Below are 25,618 nucleotides of genomic sequence, written 5' to 3'. Positions count from 1 at the left end.
AGTGTGCAAATAAACTTAATTAAAAAACTACAAGTGCAAATCTGGTATGTTAAATTGATAATTAATATTATTTAGTAAAATAAACTTAGCGCGAACTGGCTTAGTTAAACAAACTAAAAATTATTAAACCTGCAGCAGGATATTAATTTTAATTTGGACTTATCGCTGGATAACCTACCATACACACAATATGTTATTTAACCGTTAATGTTATGAAGATAAATCGCAGGAGAAAAAAACATTAAAAAAGAATCCCATCGGAGTGTATGGTCAATTTAGTTCACAATCTAGTTCAAGTTTCGATAGGATAGATTTTCTCGGGCCAGTACCTACATTATAAGTACCTAAAGGTACACAGTATATGGCGAAAGCAATGTTTCTTGTGATCGTTCGCGTCTCGCATCTACATAGCAACATGGATATAACTTTGGACCGGAATATGTCCAACTTTAAGCCTACGTGTTTCCGTAATTTCTATATGGGGCAGAATTTTGTGAAGACTTGCTCGATCTGACAACTAAACTTTAACTAACATAGGTACCTACATATTGTTATGATTTTCAATGATTCAAAGAAAGAATATAACCATGACCCATTAATTAAGTCTTGTTTATAAATTCTGTCTAAATCGAATAAGTGTGCTCGATACGCTGCGGGGAATGTAGACCATTACTTGCGCGGAGATTTCATAACCATGAAGTACGGGGATTTCCGTCGAATACTGTTACCATTATTGCTAAATTACGCTATTATATTTAAATAATTCAAACTAATAACAGTTCATAGGAATGGTTCGCTAATGCAAAAGTAAATTTAAAAATACTTAATAATTCAATTTGCGATGTATTGAATAAAAAAATGGCAACATAATTAAATTTTACAGTATTATTTGTAATAATATTTTAATTATTTCAGATAAGTATGTAATATCCATAAATTGATAGTCTGCTAGTTACAAGGATCTTTATTATCTACCTACTTATGTTAGTACTGTTATTATTATTTATTATTATTTGAAGAGGGTGGCTATTTCCTGGTCCTAAAAGGTTCCTAGTAACACCGCGTCCAGAATTGGACTATTGTGTTCGCCACTCATACTAAAGCTCATCGTCAAGCCCTACCGCCTTTTCGAACCGCAGTAGTTCCTTGACGCGAGTGTTGCAAACACTATCTGGAGGTACGAAGTAGTTGCCAAAGATTGTGTTACGCTTATGCATTAGTGGGCCGCAGTCGCAGAGTAGATGACTATTCATGTTGTTTCATCATCCTCAAGGCAGAACCTGCAAGCCTTGTCGCTTCTGATGCCGACCACACTGAGGTGCTTGTTTAGGCGACAGTGCCCGGTTAGCATCCTAGTGAGTATGCATAGATTTTTCCTGTTCAATGATAGGGCTTCATTCGCATAGCTGCTGTTGAATGCCCTTATCAGTGCTTTAGAGTGGTTTAAACCTGAAGAGTTGTTCCAGCGTTTAAGTGCTTCTTGTTTACATTGGTTACTCAGGGTGTGTCGGATGGCGCTCTTTGGCAGTCCACAAATGGGTTCCGGACCATATCGGACTGCTTTAGCCCCAGCTCTTGCGAGCTCATCGGCCATTTCATTGCCTATGATTCCGGCGTGCCCTGGGACCCATCTGAGAATCACTCTGTTTTTCATGCCTAATGAATTCAGGCATTCGACGCAATTATTGACTAACTTAGACGACGTCAAGTCAGCGTCTAAAGCCAACAATGCTGTCTGACTATCAGAGTGAATGTATATGTTATGATTGAAGTAGCCTTTTTGGATATTGGTTTCCGCGCATTCCAGGATGGCGTACACCTCTGCTTGAAATATGGAGGTAAAGCTTCCCAGGTTTGTGCTGGATTTAAACCTGGGGCGTTCTCCATAGACCCCACAGCCGACTTCATTTTCCATTTTGGACCCATCGGTGAACCACATGAGGCTCCCGTCCTTCCACGTGACTTTGTTGTTCATCCAGTCGTCCCTGGAAGGTAGTTCCACGATATAGTGTTTAACAGAGATTAATTGTGGAATCATCTGATCAGGTAACATGCCTAATATGTGGTCTCGCATAACTGAGTCCTCTAAGGTCCTAAGCGTTTGCGACATCCAGTTACATGAACCCCCCTGGGCGATTGCCCTCAGCATGCTTGCCTTCGCCTCTTGCTGTATGAACAGTGGAAGAGGCGGTAGGTTTAGCATTGCTTCAATGGCCGCACCAGGAGAAGACGTCATGGCTCCGGTTACCAACATACAGGCAAGTCTCTGCAGGCTATTTAGTCTGTCTGCAGTTGTTTTCTGGTTGGCTTTGTTCCACCACACAATGGAGGCGTATGTGATTGTTGGTCTCACAATTGCTTTGAATAGCCATAGGAAGATCTTGGGGCGCATTCCCCAATGTCTCCCTACCAGACGTCGACATACACCCAAGGTTGTTTTAGCCTTTTTCACGGCTTTGTCGATGTGAGAATTCCATGTGAGTTTCTGGTCGAATGTGACTCCCAGATACTTAACCTCAGCTGAGAATTCCAAAGTAGAGCCGTTCAAGGTGGGAGACTTCAGTTTGTTAAGTCTCCGTTTCCTCGTGAATGGCACAATAACAGTCTTTCCTGCGTTGACTGACAGTTTGTTGGCTGTACACCACTGTGAGATGGTGTTTAGCGCCTTTTGCAGTATAGAGCTTAGTAAGCTTTGGCAGAAACCTCTGACGATAATAACTAGGTCGTCTGCGTACCCTAGTGCATCAATTCTGAGTTCTGCCAGCTTACTAAGTAGTTCGTCTACTGCTAGTGTCCATAGAAGTGGCGAAAGAACGCCACCTTGTGGGCAACCTCGCGTAGTGTATAGCTCCAGTGATGTCCCATGGAGGGAGATTAGAGCTTTGCGATTTGAGAGCATTGACCTTACCCATTTGACAGTGGTGGAGTCTACATTTTTGTTAATTAGTCCCTTCACTAGCGTGTCTGTCGGGGTATTGTCAAAGGCGCCCTCAATGTCTAGGAACGCACAAAGTGCAATCTGTTTGTCTTGTAACGCCTTCTCGACTCTATCCACAAGTTGTAGAAGGGCCGTTTCTGTAGACCTGCCTCTACAGTAGGCGTGTTGAGAACTATGAATGGGCTTTAGGCTTAGAGCATGCTCTCTTATGTGTCTGTCCAAGACTTTCTCAATAACCTTCAGGAGAAAGGAGGTTAGGCTAATGGGTCTGAAGGAGCTTGGCAGGGAGTAGTCCTTTCTGCCTGCCTTCGGTATAAATAGTACTTTAGCCCTAGTCCATTGCTCTGGAAGATAGCCCCAGGCAAAGCTTACCCGGTATATCTTGACTAGTAGCGGTACTAGGATATCCAGGCCTTTTTGAAGAAGCGCTGGAAAAATGTTGTCTAGACCGCTTGACTTGTAGGGTTTCAGAGTCTTGATGGCGCACCTTATATCCCGGGGTCTGATTATCTTTGCCGCTCTACGCCAGTCCTCGTTAAGAGGCCGTTGTGTAGGCGTTGCTACAGTTGGTTGATAGGTAGCCCCCGGAAAGTGGTGGGCCATCAGTACTCTTACGTTTTCTACGTCGTCGGCTGTAAAAGATCCATCTGGTCTCTTAAGCAGGCCGATTTGGCTAGGTTTGTCCTTGGCGAGCAGTTTGTGTACTCGGGATCCTTGGGGAATTTTAGTTATATCCTCGCAGAACCTCTTCCAAGATGCTCGTTTGGCCTTCCTAACTTCTCTGTTGTAATCTGTTAGGGCTTCTTTGTAAGGTTCCCATTCTTGAGTTTTTTTAGCCCTGTTAAACAGCCTTCTGGATTTCTGCCTTAGTTTGTTCAAGTTTGAATTCCACCAAGGCACTTTCCTGTTTGAGTGTTGTAAGGAGAGAGGGCAGCTAGCCTCGTAGGCGTCAGTGATGCCATCCGTGGTTACTTTCACTGCCAACTCTAGCTCATCCAGGGTTCTGATGCGCTTAGGGATATTCTCCAAATTACTCCTGAGTTTCTCTTTATAGACAGTCCAGTTTGTTTTCTTTGGATCCCTAAACGTATATAGTTGTTTTTTGAGGCAAGTCAAGATGTCGTATGCTATGTGACGGTGATCCGATAGCGAAATTTCATCACTGACTCGCCAGTTTGATATTCGCCTGGCAATGTTGTCGGTAGCGAAAGTAATATCTAGAACTTCCTGCCTGTTTGAGGTAACGAAGGTTGGCTTATTACCTCTGTTTAGTACCTGTAGGCCGTTAGTGTCTAAGAAATTAAGAAGTTGCTCACCTCTGTGGTTGCGTCGCTGCTTCCCCAAGTTGTGTGGTTGAACTGATTGACGTCGGCCCCGACAATCAGTTCGGCGTTGTTGCGTCGTGCATACTCGACCACTCTCGCCAATTCTGTTGTCGGGTCTCTTTCTTCATATGGAAGGTACGCCGAGCAAACGATCACTTTGGTGCCTTCCCAACCTTCGAAACAGAAATACGCCGCAACAAGGTCGTCGGTGCAGACCTCTGTAACAGGTAAGAAATTAGTGTTCTTGTTGAAGACTATGCAAGCTCTGGGTTTTGATCCGCTGGTATTGTAGATTAACTTACCAGCGGTGTTCAGTCCCAGTATTTTGCCGGTATTGACCCACGGCTCTTGTAGTAGGGCAAAGAGGATTTCACCACTCGCAAGGCATTTCTCCATTACTGCAGTAGCAGCTTTGGCGTGGTGGAGGTTTGCCTGGAGTATCCTCGCCCTATTTCTGCGGAGCGTCATTGGATCCCACTGGAGGTGGAAGGCTTAGGTCGGTCTGTCTTCTGGTATGGGTGTTTCCGCCCGCGGCCAGAATTAGCCCGACTCTGATCCTTCCCTCCCCTGAGGGGACCTGAGACGTTCCTCGACATCGGCCCTTTGCCCCGGAACGTAGTTGTGGGGGCAGCCGGCCGTAGCGGGGTCTTTGAGATCCCGGATGTTCCCGGTCGCACAGGCCCGCTGGTCTGGGTGGGTTGCTGTCCACTCGCTGCTGCGGAACCCTCAGAGACGCCCTTGATCTTAAAATTGATCTTTCTAAAACCAAGGGCAGCTCTGCACTCGGACTCTTTCAGAGTCTCCGCGGAGGGATCGTCCAAGGAAAAAGTGACCACTTGGCCTCCCTTGTCCTCCCTCGCGTGGAGCACCTTCCAGTGTTCCGTGTTCAGTCCCGCATTTTGCGCTCGGATCAGCTTCAGTGCCTCTTCGACTGTGTCAGCCTCAGTATTCGGCAGAAAAGTCGTGGCTATGGAGGGTTTGGGCAGTTGTTCCTCCGACATGCATGAGAGCTCTGCCTCCGGCCACGGCTTCAGATCCTTGACTTTGTCCACAAGCCACTCTCGGCTGAAGTCATTTTCGCAAGTCACTAGAATCCAGCCAGGCTTGTGGGCAAAGCCCAAAAATGTCGGCCCGGTACCTTGTTCAGCCCCGGTGATCAAAGCAAGAAGTGCGCGGCGCACTTTCCGCATTTCGTCCTCGCTCATAGTATGGGTATGTCGAATGCCCACACGTGAGGACCCGGTTACCTCCTTGAAGCTAGGTCTTCCCGAGGTTGACTGAGTGTCATCTAGCCTGGGTAACTTCTTCGGCTGGGTTTTCGGAGAAATCTCCTCTGACCTGCCACGTTTTTCAGCTTTCGCTTCAGGTGGTGGAGGGTTGTGACCTGCTTTCTGTAGGTCATTCCAAGGCATTTTGGCTAACGCCTTGGCTTCCTCTACAGGCATGTCCGTTTGGAGAAGCTTTCTGAATCTTTTCCGGGCTGCACCGGACAGCTTCTTTGGCTTCGTCTTTATATTTCTCAGTTTCGAGTCTGTTTCCGTAGGCGTTGTGGTTTCCTTAACGGTTGCCAGCTCGCCTGGGATTAGTCTTTCGGCCTGAGGTAAGTTTTCGGTTCCCTTGGGGGCGTCTAGCCGCTCACCCTCGGGTTCCGAGATAGATAGGTTTGCACCTATGGTCGACAAAATAGAACTTAAAATGTTATTTTCCTACACTTTGTTCCCACGAGAAGCTAGGGAAATAAAGGTCACGAACCAGCAGAGCCCCGCTTACTGGCCGAAGGGCATAAAATAACACTCCGAGGTGCCCAGGTATCGGAGGTACACCGTTAAAGTCTGAGCTCTCCCCCAGACACGCAGCCCTCGTCACGGTACGTCTCACAACTTGGCTTGGATTCCCTCCTCCTTTATCCGGGCTTGGGACCGGCACCATACCAACCCTTTGATATAGGGAAGGATATGGAGGCGGAGTTAAACTAGTAGTAGTTAGTACTGTTAGTAACTTATGCTAATACATTTTTTAATTTATTGGTGGACGCCTGGAGTCTAGACGGACACTATATTTTATCCACCCTTAAAGTTGTTCCCACCCAATGATTCTGAAATGCACAATCAAAACGGGAGGCTAATAGGGTATAGATTTCAGTATGCCGTTGGCAGTTGGCACTGCCGCGCAGCCTAGCGAAACTCTAAGGAAAAAGCGATTTACTCGATTGTATGAAACGTGCAGTCATTGATAGATTGACAGATGACGGATATAATCTTGTAAAAAATGGAGATAGCCGAAATCCACTACATTTTAAGCAACTGTTCGCTTTCTAACTTAGCCGGATTATAATTCGTCGCCAATCGCCATACTGTAATTACTGCTATTTCAAACATTCAAATCACTTCACACACACGTAACATACTAAACTAAATTTCAATTTTTACTTAGGCAGTCCCGCCTCTTAACTATTTAAGAGAGGTGGGCATAACTGCTTATAACGATAAGCAGACTTGTTCGTTTAACTTATTTTTAAAAGTCACTTTCGCTGCTTATCTGCTTATTAACTTATTTAAGCTGTTCGTTGAAAAACGTGACGTTAATGATTAAAATAAAATCGTCATTTATGCCAATATGTTTCCATATTAAGTAATGTTTCAGATTTGTATTAGTCAATTAATAGGATGATTTTTTTACAAAAATCGCATTCAGTGATTTTAGTTGCTTGATTTGTTTGGAAAACAAAAAAAAAAACAAAATCTAGTAACTTGACCTTATTTTCTTACTAGCCATTCTGACACAGTTATTCACCTTTTTATACTGATATTTTGTAAAAAAATATCTATTATTACTTATACTTATATTTATGTCATTTAGAATATTTATAAGACACAGACAATCTAAATTATACCTACTCTAACACTATTTATAAAAGTCACACAAATCTGTCTTTGTAGAAAATTTTCATAATAAGTACCTACCTACAAGAAAATATTAAATTAATTTACAGTTATATTAATTTTAATATCTTGTGCACAAGGCAAGACACAAAAATTTAGCCAAGTTTCATCACCAAATTGGACTTAAATCCCTACATAGTCGCAATAACGCAAAAGATAAATAAACTTAAAATAAGCAAATGACCGATAAGTGCTTAAATTAACCAACATGCTTATTTGTTTAAATTAAAGTCTGCTTCATTATATCATGATTATCGTTTAAACCACAGAACACTATTACTCTAACGAGGTTTATACGCCCACTTCTGAACGTAGGTAGTATTTACATCCTCTTTGCTGCCGCGAAGACGTATAACTAGCATCGACGCACACTTTTGGCAATTTTGCAATGTGCATCATATTGATATCAATTTATAGTCTATACTTTGTGGACGTTGATGACAGTAGGATTAGAGTAATAGTGTTCTGTGCAGTAGGAGTACAGGAGTGGTTATTTATATTAAATAAAATAAAATTGTGGAGTCGTTACAGTGTGTTTAAATAAACTAAAATAATTATTGTTTTACTACGAGTACAAATCCGGTATGTTCAATTGATAATTAATATTATTTAGTAGGTATTAACATTATAGAAATATTTTACTAGTTTAAAATTATCGTAATTTGAAATATATTTCTATACAATGAGTAGGTATATTTATACAGCAACGTCAATTGTCAAAGTAATCTCGTCCAAAAATTAAAACTGACACAGTCACAGTGACACAATTTACCATCAGTTTTTAGCTTTTATAGTACTTGACTAAAAATTATGACACACAATATTAACTAGGTATTTTAATATTTTATAAATAACTCAGGCTATTATTATTATTGGTCGCCAATGACCAATCATTACATTGTGTGTAAAGCCGAGGTGTAACGTTTATTATGCGGTTCAGTTAAGAAGGGGAATGACCTCGACTTGTCACATTTTGCATAATGAATAAACCATGGATATGGTATAGTGATAAAATCTTTGTCACTGTTATGCCGAAAGGAAAATCTCCCTTTTTTAAAAAGAAATGTTTATTACACAAAAATATAATTATTAACGAAACAGTGGAGAGAATATAGATAATATGGTAGATTTAGTACTATATATAACACGTTTATTGGGATAGAAAACTGGCGATTGACTAAGTACTGCCCTTGCTCCCGTTAGGTCGTGGTGTATATATAGTAACCAAAATATTGACTAATCAATATTAAACGCTTAATCAGCCTTATGCCCTACATTCTAAGGGTATAACATCACGTTTTGGGTACGAAATATGGCTGCTTTTTTGCCGTTTAGATTGATTTTTATCGACTTACGAATGGTGTCACACTATCAATTATTTTCCTATTGGGTGCACTAGAGCCAATTTTTTTTTTTACTCAATTAACTTTAAATTTAACAATTCAAATATAAATATAAATAACGTCTTAGTATAATTAATAACATTAATAATAATTATAGTTTGTCATATGTTTATCTTTTATCTCCCACTATTTTAGGCATAAGTAAGTACCTACTTATCATTTGCTTTTTTGTTACTTTGAACCCTATCTACAACTACAAGTATAACTATGTTTACACCGTGCTATCTCTATCAGTAGGTTCCAATACATGCAAGCTCGCCTTTGTCCTTTTTGAAATAAAACTTTATTAGTTATTCCTATCGATATATTATATTAATAATTACGTCTCTTACATCGGTATTGTGTGAACGGTGCATTGCTCCTGCTAGTTTAAGCATTCCTATCACCTTCAGTAAATGTTTTTATGAAAGTGAATGACACAACGAGCAGATGATCCAACTTCTATTTATATTGCGTACTTTGTTTTTTTTTACTTATAAGTATTTACTGTCCGAATGTATGAGATTACACATTCAAACCGAGATAGTGTATTTTTGGCTCTTATATGTGCGGACGGTGGTCAATTATCAGGGCGGAATTTATTAGTTAAATCATTCATCGTTCCTATCACCTGGACAAAAAACGAGCAGATGATCCACCTAATGTTAAACAGCATCATCGGTCCATATTACAGTGTCAATGTGATCTGAGTCGTAACTCGTAACACAATACAGAACGACCGAAGATGTTACATAATGCTAGATGAGCCGATCACATCACACTGCGCCCGGCACTCTTAGAATGTTGTAATCATACTTACTCGATTAACAATAAAAACTGTAATTTTCATGCTATTTTGATATAATGATAACATTATTTATGTAGGTAGTTTGAAAACTACTGTCAACTGTAAAATGTTTGTGCTCCATCATACATAATTGTTCTTGTTGGCAATTAGTTTTATATTAAGCACGCTTAAATTTAACACGTACTAATATTTTTTCAACTAAATAGGTACCTATTATTTCAAAAATACATACAGTTTTGTTACCCGGTTCATTTTGTCTGCTTTGTCAGACCATGGCGTAACAATATGGCGCCAAATCAAATCAAAAATATTTTTATTTCATAGGCAAATCATATTACACTTGAAATATTACATTTTTTTTTCATACAGCTCATTCGGAAGGCAGATTTCCTCAGAGAAGAATGAGCAAGAAACGCTAGGGTTGCTCATTTCCACACAGATTAGGTGTTACAAGTTCTTATTTTTAATGCAATTTACAAATCATTTCAATTACAATAAATGCAAAGTGACGCAACAAATATACTCAAACGTCCAAAGGTAAAAAAAAACTTACACGAGTAAGTAAAAAAAAAATGCAAATTAATAATTATAAATACCAGAGTTATTGACTACAGTTGATGCATCAATCCAAACATACCGTAAATAAATAAAGGCATTATACGAGCATTTTATTAAATAAAATATAAAATAACTTTAAGATAATTAAAAAAAGGAAATAAAAAAAACATTAAGCAGACTTCCCAGTAACAATATCATACAGTCACCACATGCGCATGCGCGTGGACCAACCATCGCCTCCCTCGACCATCTTGTAGGGAAGGGAACGACCCGCCCCACGTCGCCGCCACAGGCAGTGGCATGACGATGCCTGTCACGAGACAACTACCAAATAATAAAATAATGTTAACATATTACGCAATATGTAGGTACTTACTAAATACCTTTACATACATTTTAGCATTTTGTTTCAATTTACATAAGTAACTCATAATTATTATTATTATTCTTATTAAGATTGCTTGAAAACATGCAAACAATATTATTATTTAAATTATATAACTATAATGACATTTATCAAACTGAGACAGACATGTAGCAGCCCAGCAGCTCAGTTAGTCAGCCTATTTTGATGGCATTTCACCAGCTGCCTATCAAAGCAAAATGTTGGCTGTACGATCCTATGTGTAATAAACTTACGAGGTGGTAACTATCCATTCTTCAACTTTAATTAAAACTTGGTCGCATTATTAATAACTAGTGGTTGTCCAGAGCTCGAAATTCGACCATAATTCATTTAATTATTAAGTACTTTATAAGGGTTTATTTGTCAAAGACCTCTGTAATGTATGTGTGTGTATGTTGTGTGTCATTCTTGCAGTAGTTTTTTTAAATATTTATTTTAATTAAGTAAGGCATCTTCTATAAAATTAATAGCTTAATGCTTTTCTTCACCATATAAACTTTGACTGTATAAAATTTCACGTACATCCGTTCGCAGATTTTTTAAAAAAGAAGTAGTTACAAAGTTCATAGTTCGTCTATAGATTACTAAAATAAAAAAAGACTGTTTGACTGAGTGTTTGTCACTCTGTCCTGTAGTATGTAACGCTTTTCATTTAGTAAATCGTTTTTTTTAATGATTTGTTTTGTGTAAATACAATTCTTATTTAATATGTTGGTGAGCTAAACAGTAATACGAATATTCAAACGGACATCCGTAAAATATTTACATATCGTTATCATAAGCTATTAAATGAACACCATTGTATTAAAACGAATAAAGACACCTCTATACTCTATGCCCAACCAAACATCGAATCTCACTTCTGCGAATTTATCAACCAAAATAACATTCATAAATAAGGCGATGTATAGACTTATCTATACTTACTAAAAAATGGAAAGCCGGTTTTTCCGTCGGTTATACTCCAAAAACTACAAAACCGATCGGAATCATACTTATATGGTATAAGATGCAGCGTGTTTCAGAGTTAGAAATATCTATATATTCGTAACACAAATAATTCAGGCAATGACATCTCATTCTTTTTGTTTTATTTATTTAGAGCATTGGTAACAAGGCCATCAAAGCTCAAACCAAATTACAATAAAATAATAATATTTAAATAATTCTTCATATACCTACTCGATTACAAGAATAACCCCCGTTAAGGTTATTGGTTATTATTTAAAAAAAAAATATTGATGTAGCATAAAATATACTATATAAATTATACACAGTTACAGGGGCATGCATTATAGGCATTTAGGCAATGCCTACCTTAATAAGAACCTAAATTAATATATATATACCACTTGTGTAAGGTAATTTAGTTCCATTATTCTACAACAAAATTTCTATTGAACATCCACCCAGTAAGTTTTAGCTTACTTACTTTTAAAACCACAAAATTGACATGTCAAGAGTTGCATCACATACGCCGATAAAGTTGAGATTAAAGTCAAAGAATGAATGAAGGTCACGCCCCATAGAAAAAAACCCAGACCCGTACGAAACAAGACAGTTTTTTTTTAGTTTTTTTCTTATTTTTTATATAGTTAACTTATATATTTGAAATCAGTGGCTCTCACCAAAATATTGCCTTATGTTTTTGCTCAGGCGTTGCACTATAAAATACAAAAAGTCTATTTATATACAAGAATCGTAAATATGTGTATAAATGAGCATGCAGTGGCTGTGTGATGTATCTAGGTGACCTGCAGATGCAGCTGGATTATGTAATTTAACAATTCCTATTAAAATCATTGTATCGATGATTCATTGCAGCTCAGAGATTTAGGTACCTATCATTGGTGTTCCATGAACTATAATAAATGGGGTTTCTGTCACCACCAGGTACCCGGGCCATATCATGCAGGCATCTAAATAATATAAAGATATAATAGATAAATCATCGAATACGACGATTTTGGGAATTCTGAGTTGATTTTTGTACTAGAAATTGTTAAATTATATAACTCAGCTGCATCTACAGGTCACCTAGATGCAATTTATAGCATATATTTACCATTCTTGTAGATAAATAGGCATTTTGATTTTTTTTAGTGCAACGCCTGATCAAAAAGATAAGGCAATATTTTGGTGTTAGCCAATGATTTCGAATATAACAAATATATTATTTAACTTTTTAAAAAACAAAAAAAACTGAAGTCTTACTTTAACGTTAAGACTTTTTTTTGTTTTTTTTTTTTTGAGAGGAGGAAATACTGTTACGTATTTACGCCCCGGAACGGGGCGTAATATGTCGGACTCGAGTGTCCGCGTAAGCGGACGCCCCATACCGACTAAAACCTCCTCTGTGCTGTTAGCAGCCCTGGCTTTCACAGCGAAGTAGGACGTGGGCCGTGGAGGCCGCAAAGACTACGCAACAACAGTCGCGGGGCGTCTCCTAAGGAGACTCGAACCTCAGACCGGCTGTGTGCTTGTGGGAAGGAGAGAGAATGAAAATGAAGATGAAAAGATGAGTAGAACACACTCGCCGGCGAGTGTGGTGATGTTTAGTGTAATGTATGTAAGTGTGTATGTATGTGTTTATGATTGTATGTATGTATGTTTGTATGTGTGTAAGTAGTGTAAATGTTAGTGTGCATGTATGTTTGTGTTTGTGTCTGTTTGTGAAGTGTGTTTGTGGTTGTGTAAGTGGTGTATATCAGTCCGTCAGTCAGTCCGTGTGTTAGTGAGTGTAGTGAAACGATAACAGGACGAGGACTAACATCTCGTCGGGTATCAAAACAATGTGTGGCGTATCTAGGGTGCGGGCCGCTGGCCATCGTCAGAGTGACGAGTGCCAGTGGTTTGCGGTGGTTGACCGCGCCTACGCCTGCGAAGGCGATGTGTGCGTGTCTGTATCGGTGTTTGTGTGGGTGTCGCGTTCGCGATGGTGATGTCGTCATCCGGGTCTACCGTTACGTGTCTGGGACGTCTTATTGGGTTGAGACTATGGTGAAGGGGGGTGTACCCGCATGCCTTCCTAACCAAGATGTTGGGATGGTTAGGCGCCTTGTCAAAGAAGCGTCGCGAGATCTCTTTAAAGTGTTGAGCTATCGTCGGAAGCTCTAGGTCGCGGTGAAGGTCAACGTTTCGGATGAACCACGGGGCTCCGGTTGCCATGCGCGTGAATTTATTTTGAACTACTTGCAAACGACGTAAGTAGCTCGGTCGGGTGTGCGCGAAAACGACGCTTGCGTATGACAGTATGGGCCGTACGATGGTTTTGTACAGCGTCACTTTGTGTTTGAGCGGAAGTTTGCTTCGCCCACACACAAGTGGATAAAGGCGACTGAGGACAAATCGGGCTCTATTGCATACCGTATCAATATGTTTCTTGAAGTTCATATTGCTGTTGAACGTGACTCCTAAGTATTTGTAATCCTTCACCCACGGTATGGGTGTTTCATACAATTTAATGACGTCGGTCGGTCGTTTTTTAGCGCGGATGCTATTCGCGTTACCGAAGAGTACCGCTGCACTCTTGGTGGGGTTCACTTCAATCCGCCATTTTCTGAACCAGTTGCCTAGTTCATCGACGGCGGCTTGAAGCACTGTAATGTTCCTGCTCAAGGTTGAGCGGTTCAATAGAGCGGAGCCAAAGTAGAGTGCCGTATCGTCAGCGTACTGAGCGAGCTGGACATTCGGAAACTTGGGAATGTCGCTCGTGAAGAGCGAGAAAAGAGTGGGAGAGAGGACTGAACCCTGTGGCACGCCAGACCTGATGGGTCTGGGTGAGGATAGGGTGCCCTCTACTCGATATCGGAAGGAGCGATCAGTAAGGTAGGCTCGTATGATGCGCACGAGCCTGTCTGGCACTCCCAGTTGATACAGCTTGAATACTAAGCCGTTGTGCCATACCTTGTCGAATGCCTTCGCGACATCGAAAAACACGGCTGCCGTGGTAGCGTGAAGTTGACGCCGTACGAGAACGTACTCGGTGAGTCGGTGAGCCTGCTGGGGACACGAGTGAGCGGTTCTGAATCCGAACTCTATGTCGGGTATCAGGTTGAGCTCCGCGATGTAATGATTAAGACGCGCGAGAATTAATCTTTCGTAAAGTTTCCCGATCGAGTTAATTAAGCTAATAGGCCTATAGCTACTCGGATTAGCTTTAGGTTTATTGGGTTTTGGGATACCGATAACAATGGAATCTTTCCATTCGCTATTCGGGAATCTTTCCATTCGCTATATTCGGGAACGCGCTATTAGACAATAGAATATTAAAAATGGTAACCAATAAAGTAATAAGAGTCGAGGGTAGGATTTTACGAACCCTATTGTTTATAGTGTCGGGTCCCGGGGCCTTCTTGGAGTGAAGCTCCTTAATGATTAGCTTCACCTCTTCGTAAGAGGTGGGTTTTATTACATCGCCTGAAGGGCTCAGAGCGGAGCGACGTTCAACTTCACGATCAACTTCGTCAACGTGTGTCGGGTCGGCTGCTGCATATGGAGAGCACTGACTCTCGAGACTATCGTTTAACGTTAAGAGTAACGCTGACTTTAAAATTGATGATTGATGTGTTGCACCATCGTATTCCTTGGCATAGCTAAAGTTAAATTTAAAAAGTGAAATATCAAGTCAATATCGAATATTTATTTGAATCTTATGACAAGTCGCTATTTAACATAAACACTAGCTTTAACCGGCGAAGATTGGACGGTTCCGTTTATCAGCCAAAGTTATGACGTCATCTTAAAATTATCAAATGGTGCAACTAATTTCTTGCTTAACCGGTACTTTAATTTGTTTGGTATTGCTAATGTTAGTTGATGCAACTAACATTAGGAATAACTATTATTTACTAAAACAAACATAAATATCCTTGACTCGGAACTAAATTTTACTAAACGAGGGCAGGTCCTTGTTATTTGGTAGGTGTAGTCAAATGGCTTTCTTGCGTTAGGTATTCGTCTTTGTATTAATTGTCTATGTGGAGCTGTTGTGTAAATTCTATAAACCTAACCTTATACAACGGTACAATAACACGTGCAAGTATTACTCCGACGAATATATTTCAGTGCGTGTGTACATGGCGTTATCTCGAAGTATCAACAAACACAACTCAGTTTACTGACCAGCATAACATTACTACTTTCCGTATGAATCAAGTTACAGAACAATTTTTATGTTGGGTGGGCTTTATTTTATTTAAATTCGATCAAAATTAACTAAACTTCTTTGAAAACAATTAACGTTAAGTGAAATTTATTCCACGGACCTCTTGAATCTTTAATGAACTCAACTTTACTGAAATCGTCGTTAGTTATGCAACATAGTCCTTACACACGGTAAAAACCTTCGAGATGGTCTCCAACCCTTTACGATAGTAATATTGAGAAACAAAAAAATTCTAGAGCGCCCAATAGTGCGCCGGTCGCGATTAATAATATTTCAAGTCAAATATCATTGTCTCAGCTAGGTCCAAAATAACACTATGGATGTCAAGGTTATATTTTACAATTTAGGAACTACAACCTTAAGAAGTTGTAAGAAACTCATTGGCACTAGTATAATATCCTATATAGCTGTGTAAAGTAATGCAACAAAAATACTCATTGATTTCGACTTACTTATTCGAGTAAATAATGAACGCTACGATATCAATCCGGGGACAAACGGGAAAGAGGCTCATGTTACGGGAACTTGTGGTGTGACCACACATGGACATCAGCGAGACGTCAGTAGATGCGTTGCTGACCTTTAGGATCGCAAGGAAACATTTTTCTCTAAAAAAAGATTTTTCTTTTTCTATTTCCATTTTTCAGGCAAAATAAAGAACTAAAATGAGTAACAATAATACAAATAGAGTGCATGAAAACCGAAGAGATGGTGGTTGGAATTGGGGCCAGATAGGGGGAATTATTGCGGGAGGAGCGGCCATCTTGGGCAGCTTATACATGATGACCAGAAGTAGTAGCGCACAGTCGAGTAGAGACCTTCCTGGTGACCAGAGAAGAGATAGAAACTCTCAAACAAATAACATTAACAGCATGGTTGGGTGAGTTAGTAAGTTAATTTATGTGAAAGTAATTTTATTAAAATAGTATCCACTCTAGAGAAGGTCCCGATATGGTTTAAAATGAACCTTGTTCAATTAAACCCCCATAAGATTCAAGTTCACGCATTTAGTGTAATTATTGCACTTTTGGGTTAAGTTCCGGGAGGAATGCTGGGTCTCAAAATATCGAGTAATTGCCTAAATCGAAATTCCACGGTCATCTGGAAGGCAAAGCCAATTCAATAGAGCGAGAAACTACTTCAAGCCGGCCCACATGAGTAGCGGGTTTGGTGACATATGGAGACATATTCTCATCTCTAGAGTGGTGCACGCTAGTATCTCGAACAATCAGGAATCACTGGATCCCAGGTACTGACCTGTGGACGGTACGATTACTTGACGCTGCGAAGAGACATCGCCAAGTCATGACTAGCTTACTTCTTGTACCGCATTTATCAATGGGAGCGTTCTGTTTTTTTCGGGTGATCCTCACTATGTGAATGTGTGACATTCCTCGACAGTGCGGTTTTCAAGGTTTCCTTTCACGTACAACCTATCCTTGGAATAATATATTAAATGTTTTCTATCTTTAATATGAACTTCCTTACTTGCTGTGCCCAGGACAATACGATATCAGTATCTTCGCAATAAGCGCGTACATCTACCTCTCTTTCTCTCGTTTAACAAGAGATTGATCACCTTACATCGGGTCACCCACACCCGTCCGTTTGTCTCGATAAAAAGTGGAGTTTAAGAAGACAGCTGTTATAAAAATAGAGTTCAAGTTAGACTTTTATACTTTTATAAAATAAATTTTATTAACTTATAAGACCTTAGGCCTTCGAAACCCAATTAGTTGAATTCCGTTGTAGGTTTGTCTTTCTACAGGCTCTATCTAAGAAACTCCTATATAGCAAGACAGCTAAAATTATGGCAGCGTGTATTCCTATAGTCGCTAATATAAACCAAATTGGAGAATCCCAAACGGGCGGCCCAGCAAATATATTTATTTTTTACAAAAGTATTTAAATATGTTGTATGAGGGTGCGGAACCCATTTCCATCGGTTTTCTTTCTACACGCGAAATTATAGATACTTGGTAGACTTCTTGATTATAAATTTTATTTACTCACATAGATAATTATGTTGTCTTACTTATTGCCTGAATTTCAGATCGGAGAGACCAAACCTATCAAACTTGAATGCCTTACTAGGGGACATCCTTGCGCGATGCGTCACCTTACGGAAAGATGATTCTAAACTCTATTACAATGTATTTACGAACATCTTCTACAGACTGCACGCCACAATGAAGACAGTAGATGAGTATTACAACCGGTATTCCAGTGATGTAAGTGATAATATTTATTATATCTATTTTATTACAATTTAGTGAGTTGGGCATAAATTTGTCCATGTTTACTTAAATGTTATGAATTTATCTAAGTTTTGTTGCTATACATGCAGAATGAATCGGATCCTGCTGAATTCTGAACAGCGGTCCTCCACAGCGCTGTTTTCAAAGAGCTTTCTTCCACGTACTACAAAGCTGTGGAATGAGCTTCCTTGTTGACGACTTGGTGTTTCCGGGACGATACGACAAACCTTAAGACAACGCTCCTGTAATTCCTCTGGTGTTGCATGATAATGTGGGCGGCGGCGATCACTTAACACCAGGTGACCCGTACGCTCGTTTGTCTTCATTTTCTATAAAAAAAAGTCACTATAAATATTTCTTTTAAATTACTGAATTTACCGTATGTTCGAAAAAAGTTTAGCTCGTGAGAAGAACATAGAAGAAACTCAACTGCCACTCTTTTAATCAAATAGAAAATTTTACAATGGCTGTAATATACATAACAAATTATTGAGTGTTTGTTTGTCCGTCCGTGTCTGCGTATTTATTTTTGTCTGTGTTGCTGTAATTGTGTTTATGTAAATGTAAGTTAGTAACGTAGTGACCGTATGAAGGGCGACGGTAACTCGTCGGGGAACGAACCGGAGGCTATCATTCCTTCACTTACGATATCGGAGACGCTGATCTCCTTGGGGACTGTTCTTAAAACGACCCGAAGTTTCGTCACCTCCGTGATAGCATATGATTGGAAATATATCCGCATGTCGCAAAGGAGGGAGGTTAGTTTGCGGTCGTCCACAGCTAATTTAACTTCGCCTTTGACACGGATGGGATATGAAGTTTAAACCGCCATCCAGCGGGCCTTGTCGCCTATGAATATAGGCGGGGGACGTTTGGTGGCGGGCAAATAAAACGCGGAGGATCCGCGGGGGACGCCAAGCGACGGTTTTTATTCCTGTACCACACAATTGACTTCGACAAGTAATATTTAAGATGTTTGTATATCTCCAGATCCGGTTTGCCGGCAGTCATTACGATCGACTTCGCATCAATAGGCTAGATGAATTTGATATGGATATCGGTACGTATTGTGTTATATCCTGAAGACCTTCTCCGGGTTGAAATTGATAGTATACATAGTGCTAATCTTAAGCACAATACTAGTAGCTAATAGAACAGTAGGTACTTTAACATACTAGGGCTCCCGGATCTACGGCAAGAGGTAGCCGCGTGAACACCTCATCCACTTCTATATAATGGGCATTCGCTGCTTCGGTTACTTATACACATAAGATTTCATACGCACTGGTGGGCAGTTGCTAACTATGGGCCTAATGAGGAAGCTGATGGTTGCTCAGAGGGCAAAGGAGAGGGCTATGCTCGGAGTTTCCCTGCTAGATCGAATCAGAAATGAGGAGATCCGTAGGAGAAACAAAGTTAACGACATAGCCCAGCTAACGGAACTGAAGTGGAGGCGGGCAGGGCACATAGCTTAATGGACAGATGGCGACCACGTACCGGAAGACGTAGGCATAAAAGGCAAAAGGCATTTATTTTCTCAAAATTAATTCCTTTAGAATTCTTTTTGATGTCATTCCTAATAACTACTAGAAACAAATGGAGCTCTGAGAGAGAAGAAGAAGAACAAGAAGAAGAAGCGCAAGAAACTCTCCCAGCATTCTTTTTTTGCACTCTTTTCGATAAAAATATGCAATATTGTACAGAAATTTCTATCGCTATAAAATAATCACAATCTAGTCCCAGGCTGTCCGATCATTTAGATATTCAGCAGTGGAGTATTTACGACAGAACCATTTTTTTATAAAACATTTAAATTTATTTATAGATAATGCCTGAACAGTGGCTGGGACTTTATTATAGAAGTGTATACATTTACCCTTAAAGCTATTATGTATCCTATGAACTAAGAATTAGTTACAAGCAATCCCTTATTTCTAGTGTTATAATAATGAAAATCACTATTAAGAGCAAAAAGTTGACGATTTTTGTGAACGTATATTAAATTTTCATAAATGTACTGACAATGAACAGTCATAATATTTATTTCTTTAAATTTTTCTTTGAGAGACTGTCTATAACCAAGCTGATACGCACGCACAGTCCCTTTTGCAGAGCAAACACTATATCAATGTCAGCAGCATGACCCCATAGTAAAATACCGTACGTCATGATGCTGTGAAAATAACTGAAGTACACTAATCTAGCGGTCGCAACATTCGTGTACTTTCTAATCTTTCTAACTGCATATGCCACAGAGCTGAGTCTATCTGCTAGATGGGCAATATGTGGACCCCACTGAAGCTTTTTATCCAACGTGATACCCAAGAAGACCGTAGTGTCCACAAGTTCCAATCTCTGGTCATTTATAAGTACGTTGGTTTGTACCTCCGGTGTGTTTGGTGTAATGAACCGTAAACACTTTGTTTTTTATTGTTCAAGTGCAGCTTATTCGTCTCAAACCAACGCACTAGTGTTGGTATGCCCCCCACAAGATGGACCGACGATCTGGTCAAGATCGCCGGAATACGTTGATGAGCGCAGGATCGATCGTCATAGCATTTTTGGGCACAGTAGAAATATGTATCAGTATGGAAAGTAAGCCTCGTTGATAAAAACTTACCTCTACACGTGCGTACACTCCAATGAAGCAATAGGGTTGTCAAATAATTTTTTTAACTAACTTCAAAAAAGGAAGAGTTTTTTTCAAGTCGGCTGTATTTTTTGGCGTTACGGCGGGTGCCTTACGGACTTTCTCAATATACTATCTACAGATAGAGATAAATTACTACCTTCTACTGTCAGTAATTACCTGTCAATAATCTGAAGCTGACCCAATATACCCGATAAGTCATTCTTATCGCCTTATATTGGGATGCGTGAATTGCAATTTCCATACAAACTTTATAGCGCTGGTAAGCTATACGTCGTCCCATTGACAGACAGCGCGCACGGATAAGGTGAGTTACCATCGATAAGTTTATTGGGACAGAAAAGTCAACGATAGTTTTTTATCTCAAGTAAGAGATAGACTGAATATTGGGAACGGCCGTTAGCCGGCAAAAATCTTCCGAAACGTTAAAAATAGCGTAAGATTTTTGAAAAATATTTAAAATAAATACCTTTATTGAAACATATTTTTTCAAAATGTTTTTTATAATAATTTTATTTGAAATATGTTTTTTTTTAAATAATTTTATTTAAATAATGTTTTTTAGAAATACTTATATTGTAATCTTTTTTGTGGATTTTTTTTTAAATATTTTTAAACACATTTATTGAATGTTTTTCTTGGAAATATTTTATTTGCTATATTGACAAGAAACCTTGAAATATTTGTTTTTAAACTTTGTCCGTTGAAGTTTCACTTCTACCACAGTCTTAAGAAACTCTTCTTTACAGTCGTCCAACGAATATGTCTATGGGCAATCATCGTTTTCAAGATTTTCGTGAGTGTAAAAAAATAGACGTCATATTCATAAGAATATGACGTCTATTTTGAGGTCCAAGATGGTGGATGTGACTTTTTCAATAAAAACAATATGGGTATCATTTTCGAGGTTTTCAGGAGTGTCGATTCCGAATATGGCATCTAATTTGATATCCAAGATGGCTGATGTTACTTTTTCAATAAAATCAAGACGGGTATCATTTTTGAGGTTTTTGGGATGGTCAATTTCGAATATGACATCTATTTTAAGATCCAAGATGGCGAATGTGACTTTTTCAATAAAATCAATATGGGTATCACTATCGAGGTTTTCGAGAGTGTTTATTCCGTATATGACATAATGATATTTATATCGGCCTTATTCGTAACTGATCCCCTTGGCGACTTCTCTCAAAAAGTTAGTTTTAGAAAAAGTGAACATTTTCTCCGAAACAGTATTTTTGGCGTATTTTAATGAGATTTCTAAAACTAAAAAAAAATATGGGAATTTAAATACTTTTAATTTATATTATACATAAAAAGTGTGTTTTATTTCCCTGCATTGTTTTGAGAAAAACACTATATATGCCTCGGGATATAGGGATGCCTCGGCGGGAAATGGCAATTGCCTGTCTCGTATTTAGTGAAGTCCTCGCCTTCGCGTACGGCTCGGCCTTCAAACTCATACTCGACCTGCATTTGCCTCCTTCCCGGCCTTTGCAATAATGTACTATTGTAAAGTAGTTTTTTTTGTTAAAAATTTTATAGATAAAAATCATAATCAAATCATATCAATTATATCTAATACTAGCTGACCCAGCAAACGTTGTATTGCCGATATTAAAATCGCGATACAAAAGTAACTGTTGATCGTAGATGGGTGAAAATTTGAAGTTGTATGTATTTTTTAAGGCTGACTCATAATCCAACAAATTTAAAAAAAATGTCAAAAAAATTAAAAAATAAACACACGGGTCAGCTAGTATATATATATATATATATATATATATATATATATATATAATGATGATGATATAATGAATGAATAATTATTTAAGATTACATTGATTAATATAACTTGAAATTAATGTTTTATATTAAAAGCAACTTCGTTTCTATCTGGTGTCCCACGACACCACACGGTTTGTAAATCCTTTTTTGTAAATCTGGTAGATGAAGAGATGATAATGAATTAGTTTTAAGCTTTTCACGTTAGGTTCCCGTATGAATATCCTTAGCATTAAAATGTTCTTCACAGACGGTATAGTTTTGAGGCGGTCTGTTTATTAGCTCAGCCTAAGAAGCCAAACGAAGCCATTGGGCAACGCTCCTGTGATTCCTCTGGTGTTGCAAGAGATTGTGGGCGGCGGTGATCACTTAACAACAGGTGACCCGTAAGCTCGTTTGTCCTCCTATTGCATAAAAAAAAAATTGGGAACGTGATTGTGAACTGAAAGAGATAACAAAATATTATTTTAGTCAATTTCATCAGAGAAGGTGCTGGTTTGGATAAAGAAAAAGTACAATCCCGTGTTCATTTTTTTCAATACGGAGGAAGGTGAACACACAATTTCATTTCAAAAGTACTAAACAGCACTATCGGCTTCAGCACCAACAAAAACCATGATGAAAAAGTTTATAATTTCTTGCAGCCGCTATCATGGATTTGCATTTTGACAGCACTATCAGTTTGAGCAACCTTGAATACCATGAAAACGAAACCCATGACGAAAACGTTGATAATTTTTTGCAGCCGCCATCTTGGATTTACATTTTGACAGCACTTTAATAAGATATTCCCGCGAATTAGTTGACGCCCCTTAACAGAGTTAAATAAGACCTATTTAACAGTAAATTTTAATATTATTTTAGTCATCAGCTGACAAGCACGTGTCACTACCACTGCCATGACAATCCAACTGTTGCAAATATAAATTTCCAATTGAAGCTGGTTCGAATATTATGCCTGTGGGAATTTTTTTCATTAATAAAACGTTCTTACAGTGATAGGTGTCCCAGTAAATACCGGAAGAGGAATTAACGAAAACGATATCGAAATAGAGCAGACGTATCCAGGATTCGTTCAACTTCGAGCGGGAAGGCAATACCAGAACATTTCGATTCGGGATGGGACCGACTGTGTCATCAACAGAGCTGCCCACAGCTGGCTTGACGCGGGAAACTATATTTCACGAGCGAAGTTCACGAGTTGGTTTAGACATGTCGTAGACAGAGCTCTGAACACGTTTCCGAGGCAGGACAACTCGCCAGCACTAGACGTCGACGGAATCCTGTACAATATTCGTCTTTCAGCCAGTGGACCGGCCTGCACACTGATCATAGAACGCCCAAGCTTCCGCCTGGATGTAGACTTGGTTCCAGCTCTGAAATTCCCGGAGACGAGATGGCCCATTGGTCGAAATTACCGTTCGATTCCGCTGGGATGCTCCAAGGGTTATTGGTTGGTTGTGCCTAAGCCCAACAAGGAAGGGCAGTGCGCCTATATTGAAAAACGTTCTTGGCGAATTTCGCTCCACGAGCAAGAGCGTTGTTTATTACATGACTCAAATAATTTGCGGCAGGCCGTTCGATTGGTGAGTAATATGCACATAATTTAAGTATTCAAAATATTTTTTAACTACCATACGTTAAAGAGTCGGTACTGTCGACAAAATTGAATCGTGACCCGCTTTACTGTCATATTCCTACAGCCATAATAAACAAGTAGGTCTAAATTAGCTTGGGCTTACATTTCCTAAGTAATTGTTAACATTTATAAGACCCTGGCAGTCCTCCAATTGTCACACAATCTTTTTCGTGCAAATATAAACTATATATATAAACTGTTTTTATGATTTGAAAAGAATTATCAGCAAAGTTGGCCATGAATAATTCTTTTCGATGGTAGTTAAATTTTTTATGATGGTACTTTAAGATTTTTGTTAGATATTTACTTTTGCGGTAATTTTTTGTCGAATAATGTTCAGCAGCCTTTTAGGGCTGCTTGACCTTATAAATCATTCATTATAAAATACTGAAGTATATTACATTTATTGTTAGTTCGATAGTCACTTTAACTCACTTGAACTTTATGGACGAGTATAATTAATTTGCATTTAGAATTTATTTCTCATTTCAGCTAAAAAACTTTCGTGACACCCAAAAAATGAAAAAAATTGCAAGTTATTACATCAAAACATTGTTCCTTTTGGAAGCAAATGAAAGAGACCCCCGTTGGGGCAGGGAAAACGTTGCGATAATTTTTGAGCAGATGCTTCGTAAATTCCACTCAGCATTAATCAATAAAAACATACCATACTTTTGGAACAGGCAGCAAAATATAATACGGCACATAGATAATATTGTTTTGGATGCATATGCTCTAAAAGTAAATAAATTTATACAGGATTTGCAAAGCGACTACAGAAGCGCAGTGAAATATCTTCTGACTCCGCCTGAGCAGAATTATTATTTATATTTATATTAGCTTGTTCATATATTCATGAAGATATATATAACATCGATGAAGCTCTTCTAAGTATTATTTTTCCAAAGGGATAGGTTTTAGGATTTTAGAATTATTGAACGTTACGACGATGATTTTTCCATCCGATTGAGGTGTAAGGGGCGAGGTTAAATACCTTTTATCTGGCGTACCCCACCAACTATCGACGAACTGAAATGCTGAAAAATTGGTGTAATTAAAAAGTATGACTGTGCTACATTTGAAACAGTAGGTACAAGGAATGAAACGCGCAATCGCATTCGCAGAATCACTCTCTGCAGCTAACTAAATATTCGTACACAACTTAGTTCTACTAAATTGGAAGATCAAAATACTTGCAACCAATTATTACTCTTGGTAATAGAAAGAATTAGAAGACGAAAAACACATAATATGGTACAAAATGGGAAAGAAACTTGAGAAGCAGATATGCCCCAAACCAGACACCTAGACACAGTTGACGTCATCAAATGTACACTGTAATTCTTATTTTGTGTTTAGGTAATTATAATATATTATGTAATCAGGTATATAAGCATACGTAATACTAAGCTTGTTGTAATCAAATATTTTAATAAATATTAATAAAAAACACTCAAGATTTAATGCTTCTAATAATTTTTTGAAAATTGAAATTTATTTTTTTTGTTACCTATGTTAGAAACTTCAATCATTCCCCACAATTTCACATTTTTTCGAGGATAATATTAAAATCAGTAAAATGGATTGGGGTATTAAAGAAAACAAAACTGCAGTGGTTGCCTCGGAAAACCGTCGGTCAATTTTCAATTTTATTCCTGTAATTATTTTCAAATCTTTATAGCATTATTCTAGTAATTAGGTATATTATAGCTTATCAAGTATAAGCTACCTTGTAGCAAAAAACGCCATAACGCTAAATT

At 38.7% G+C, this 25,618-nt stretch overlaps 1 protein-coding gene across 2 annotated transcripts; it reads left to right on the top strand.

Moving 5' to 3' along the window:
* LOC126976204 (cyclic GMP-AMP synthase-like receptor) lies at positions 1–25,274 on the top strand. 2 transcript variants are annotated; one of them, XM_050824555.1, is made up of 6 exons: positions 1–44; positions 16,174–16,406; positions 17,580–17,757; positions 18,775–18,844; positions 23,216–23,805; positions 24,351–25,274. In XM_050824555.1, exons 2-6 carry the CDS (start codon positions 16,192–16,194, stop codon positions 24,696–24,698), a joined length of 1,401 nt encoding a protein of 466 aa, XP_050680512.1. In that variant the 5' UTR covers positions 1–44; positions 16,174–16,191; the 3' UTR covers positions 24,699–25,274. The 2 variants fall into 2 exon arrangements, with proteins under 2 accessions (XP_050680512.1, XP_050680432.1); XM_050824475.1 differs by lacking the exon at positions 1–44 and adding an exon at positions 7,574–7,787.
* Positions 25,275–25,618: the final 344 nt, after the last annotated feature.

This window comes from Leptidea sinapis, chromosome 1 (assembly GCF_905404315.1).
Source record: "Leptidea sinapis chromosome 1, ilLepSina1.1, whole genome shotgun sequence".
NCBI classification, from domain to species: Eukaryota; Metazoa; Arthropoda; class Insecta; order Lepidoptera; family Pieridae; genus Leptidea; species Leptidea sinapis.
Note: the sequence above shows the minus strand (reverse complement) of the source record. Positions and strands in the feature narration are given on the sequence as shown.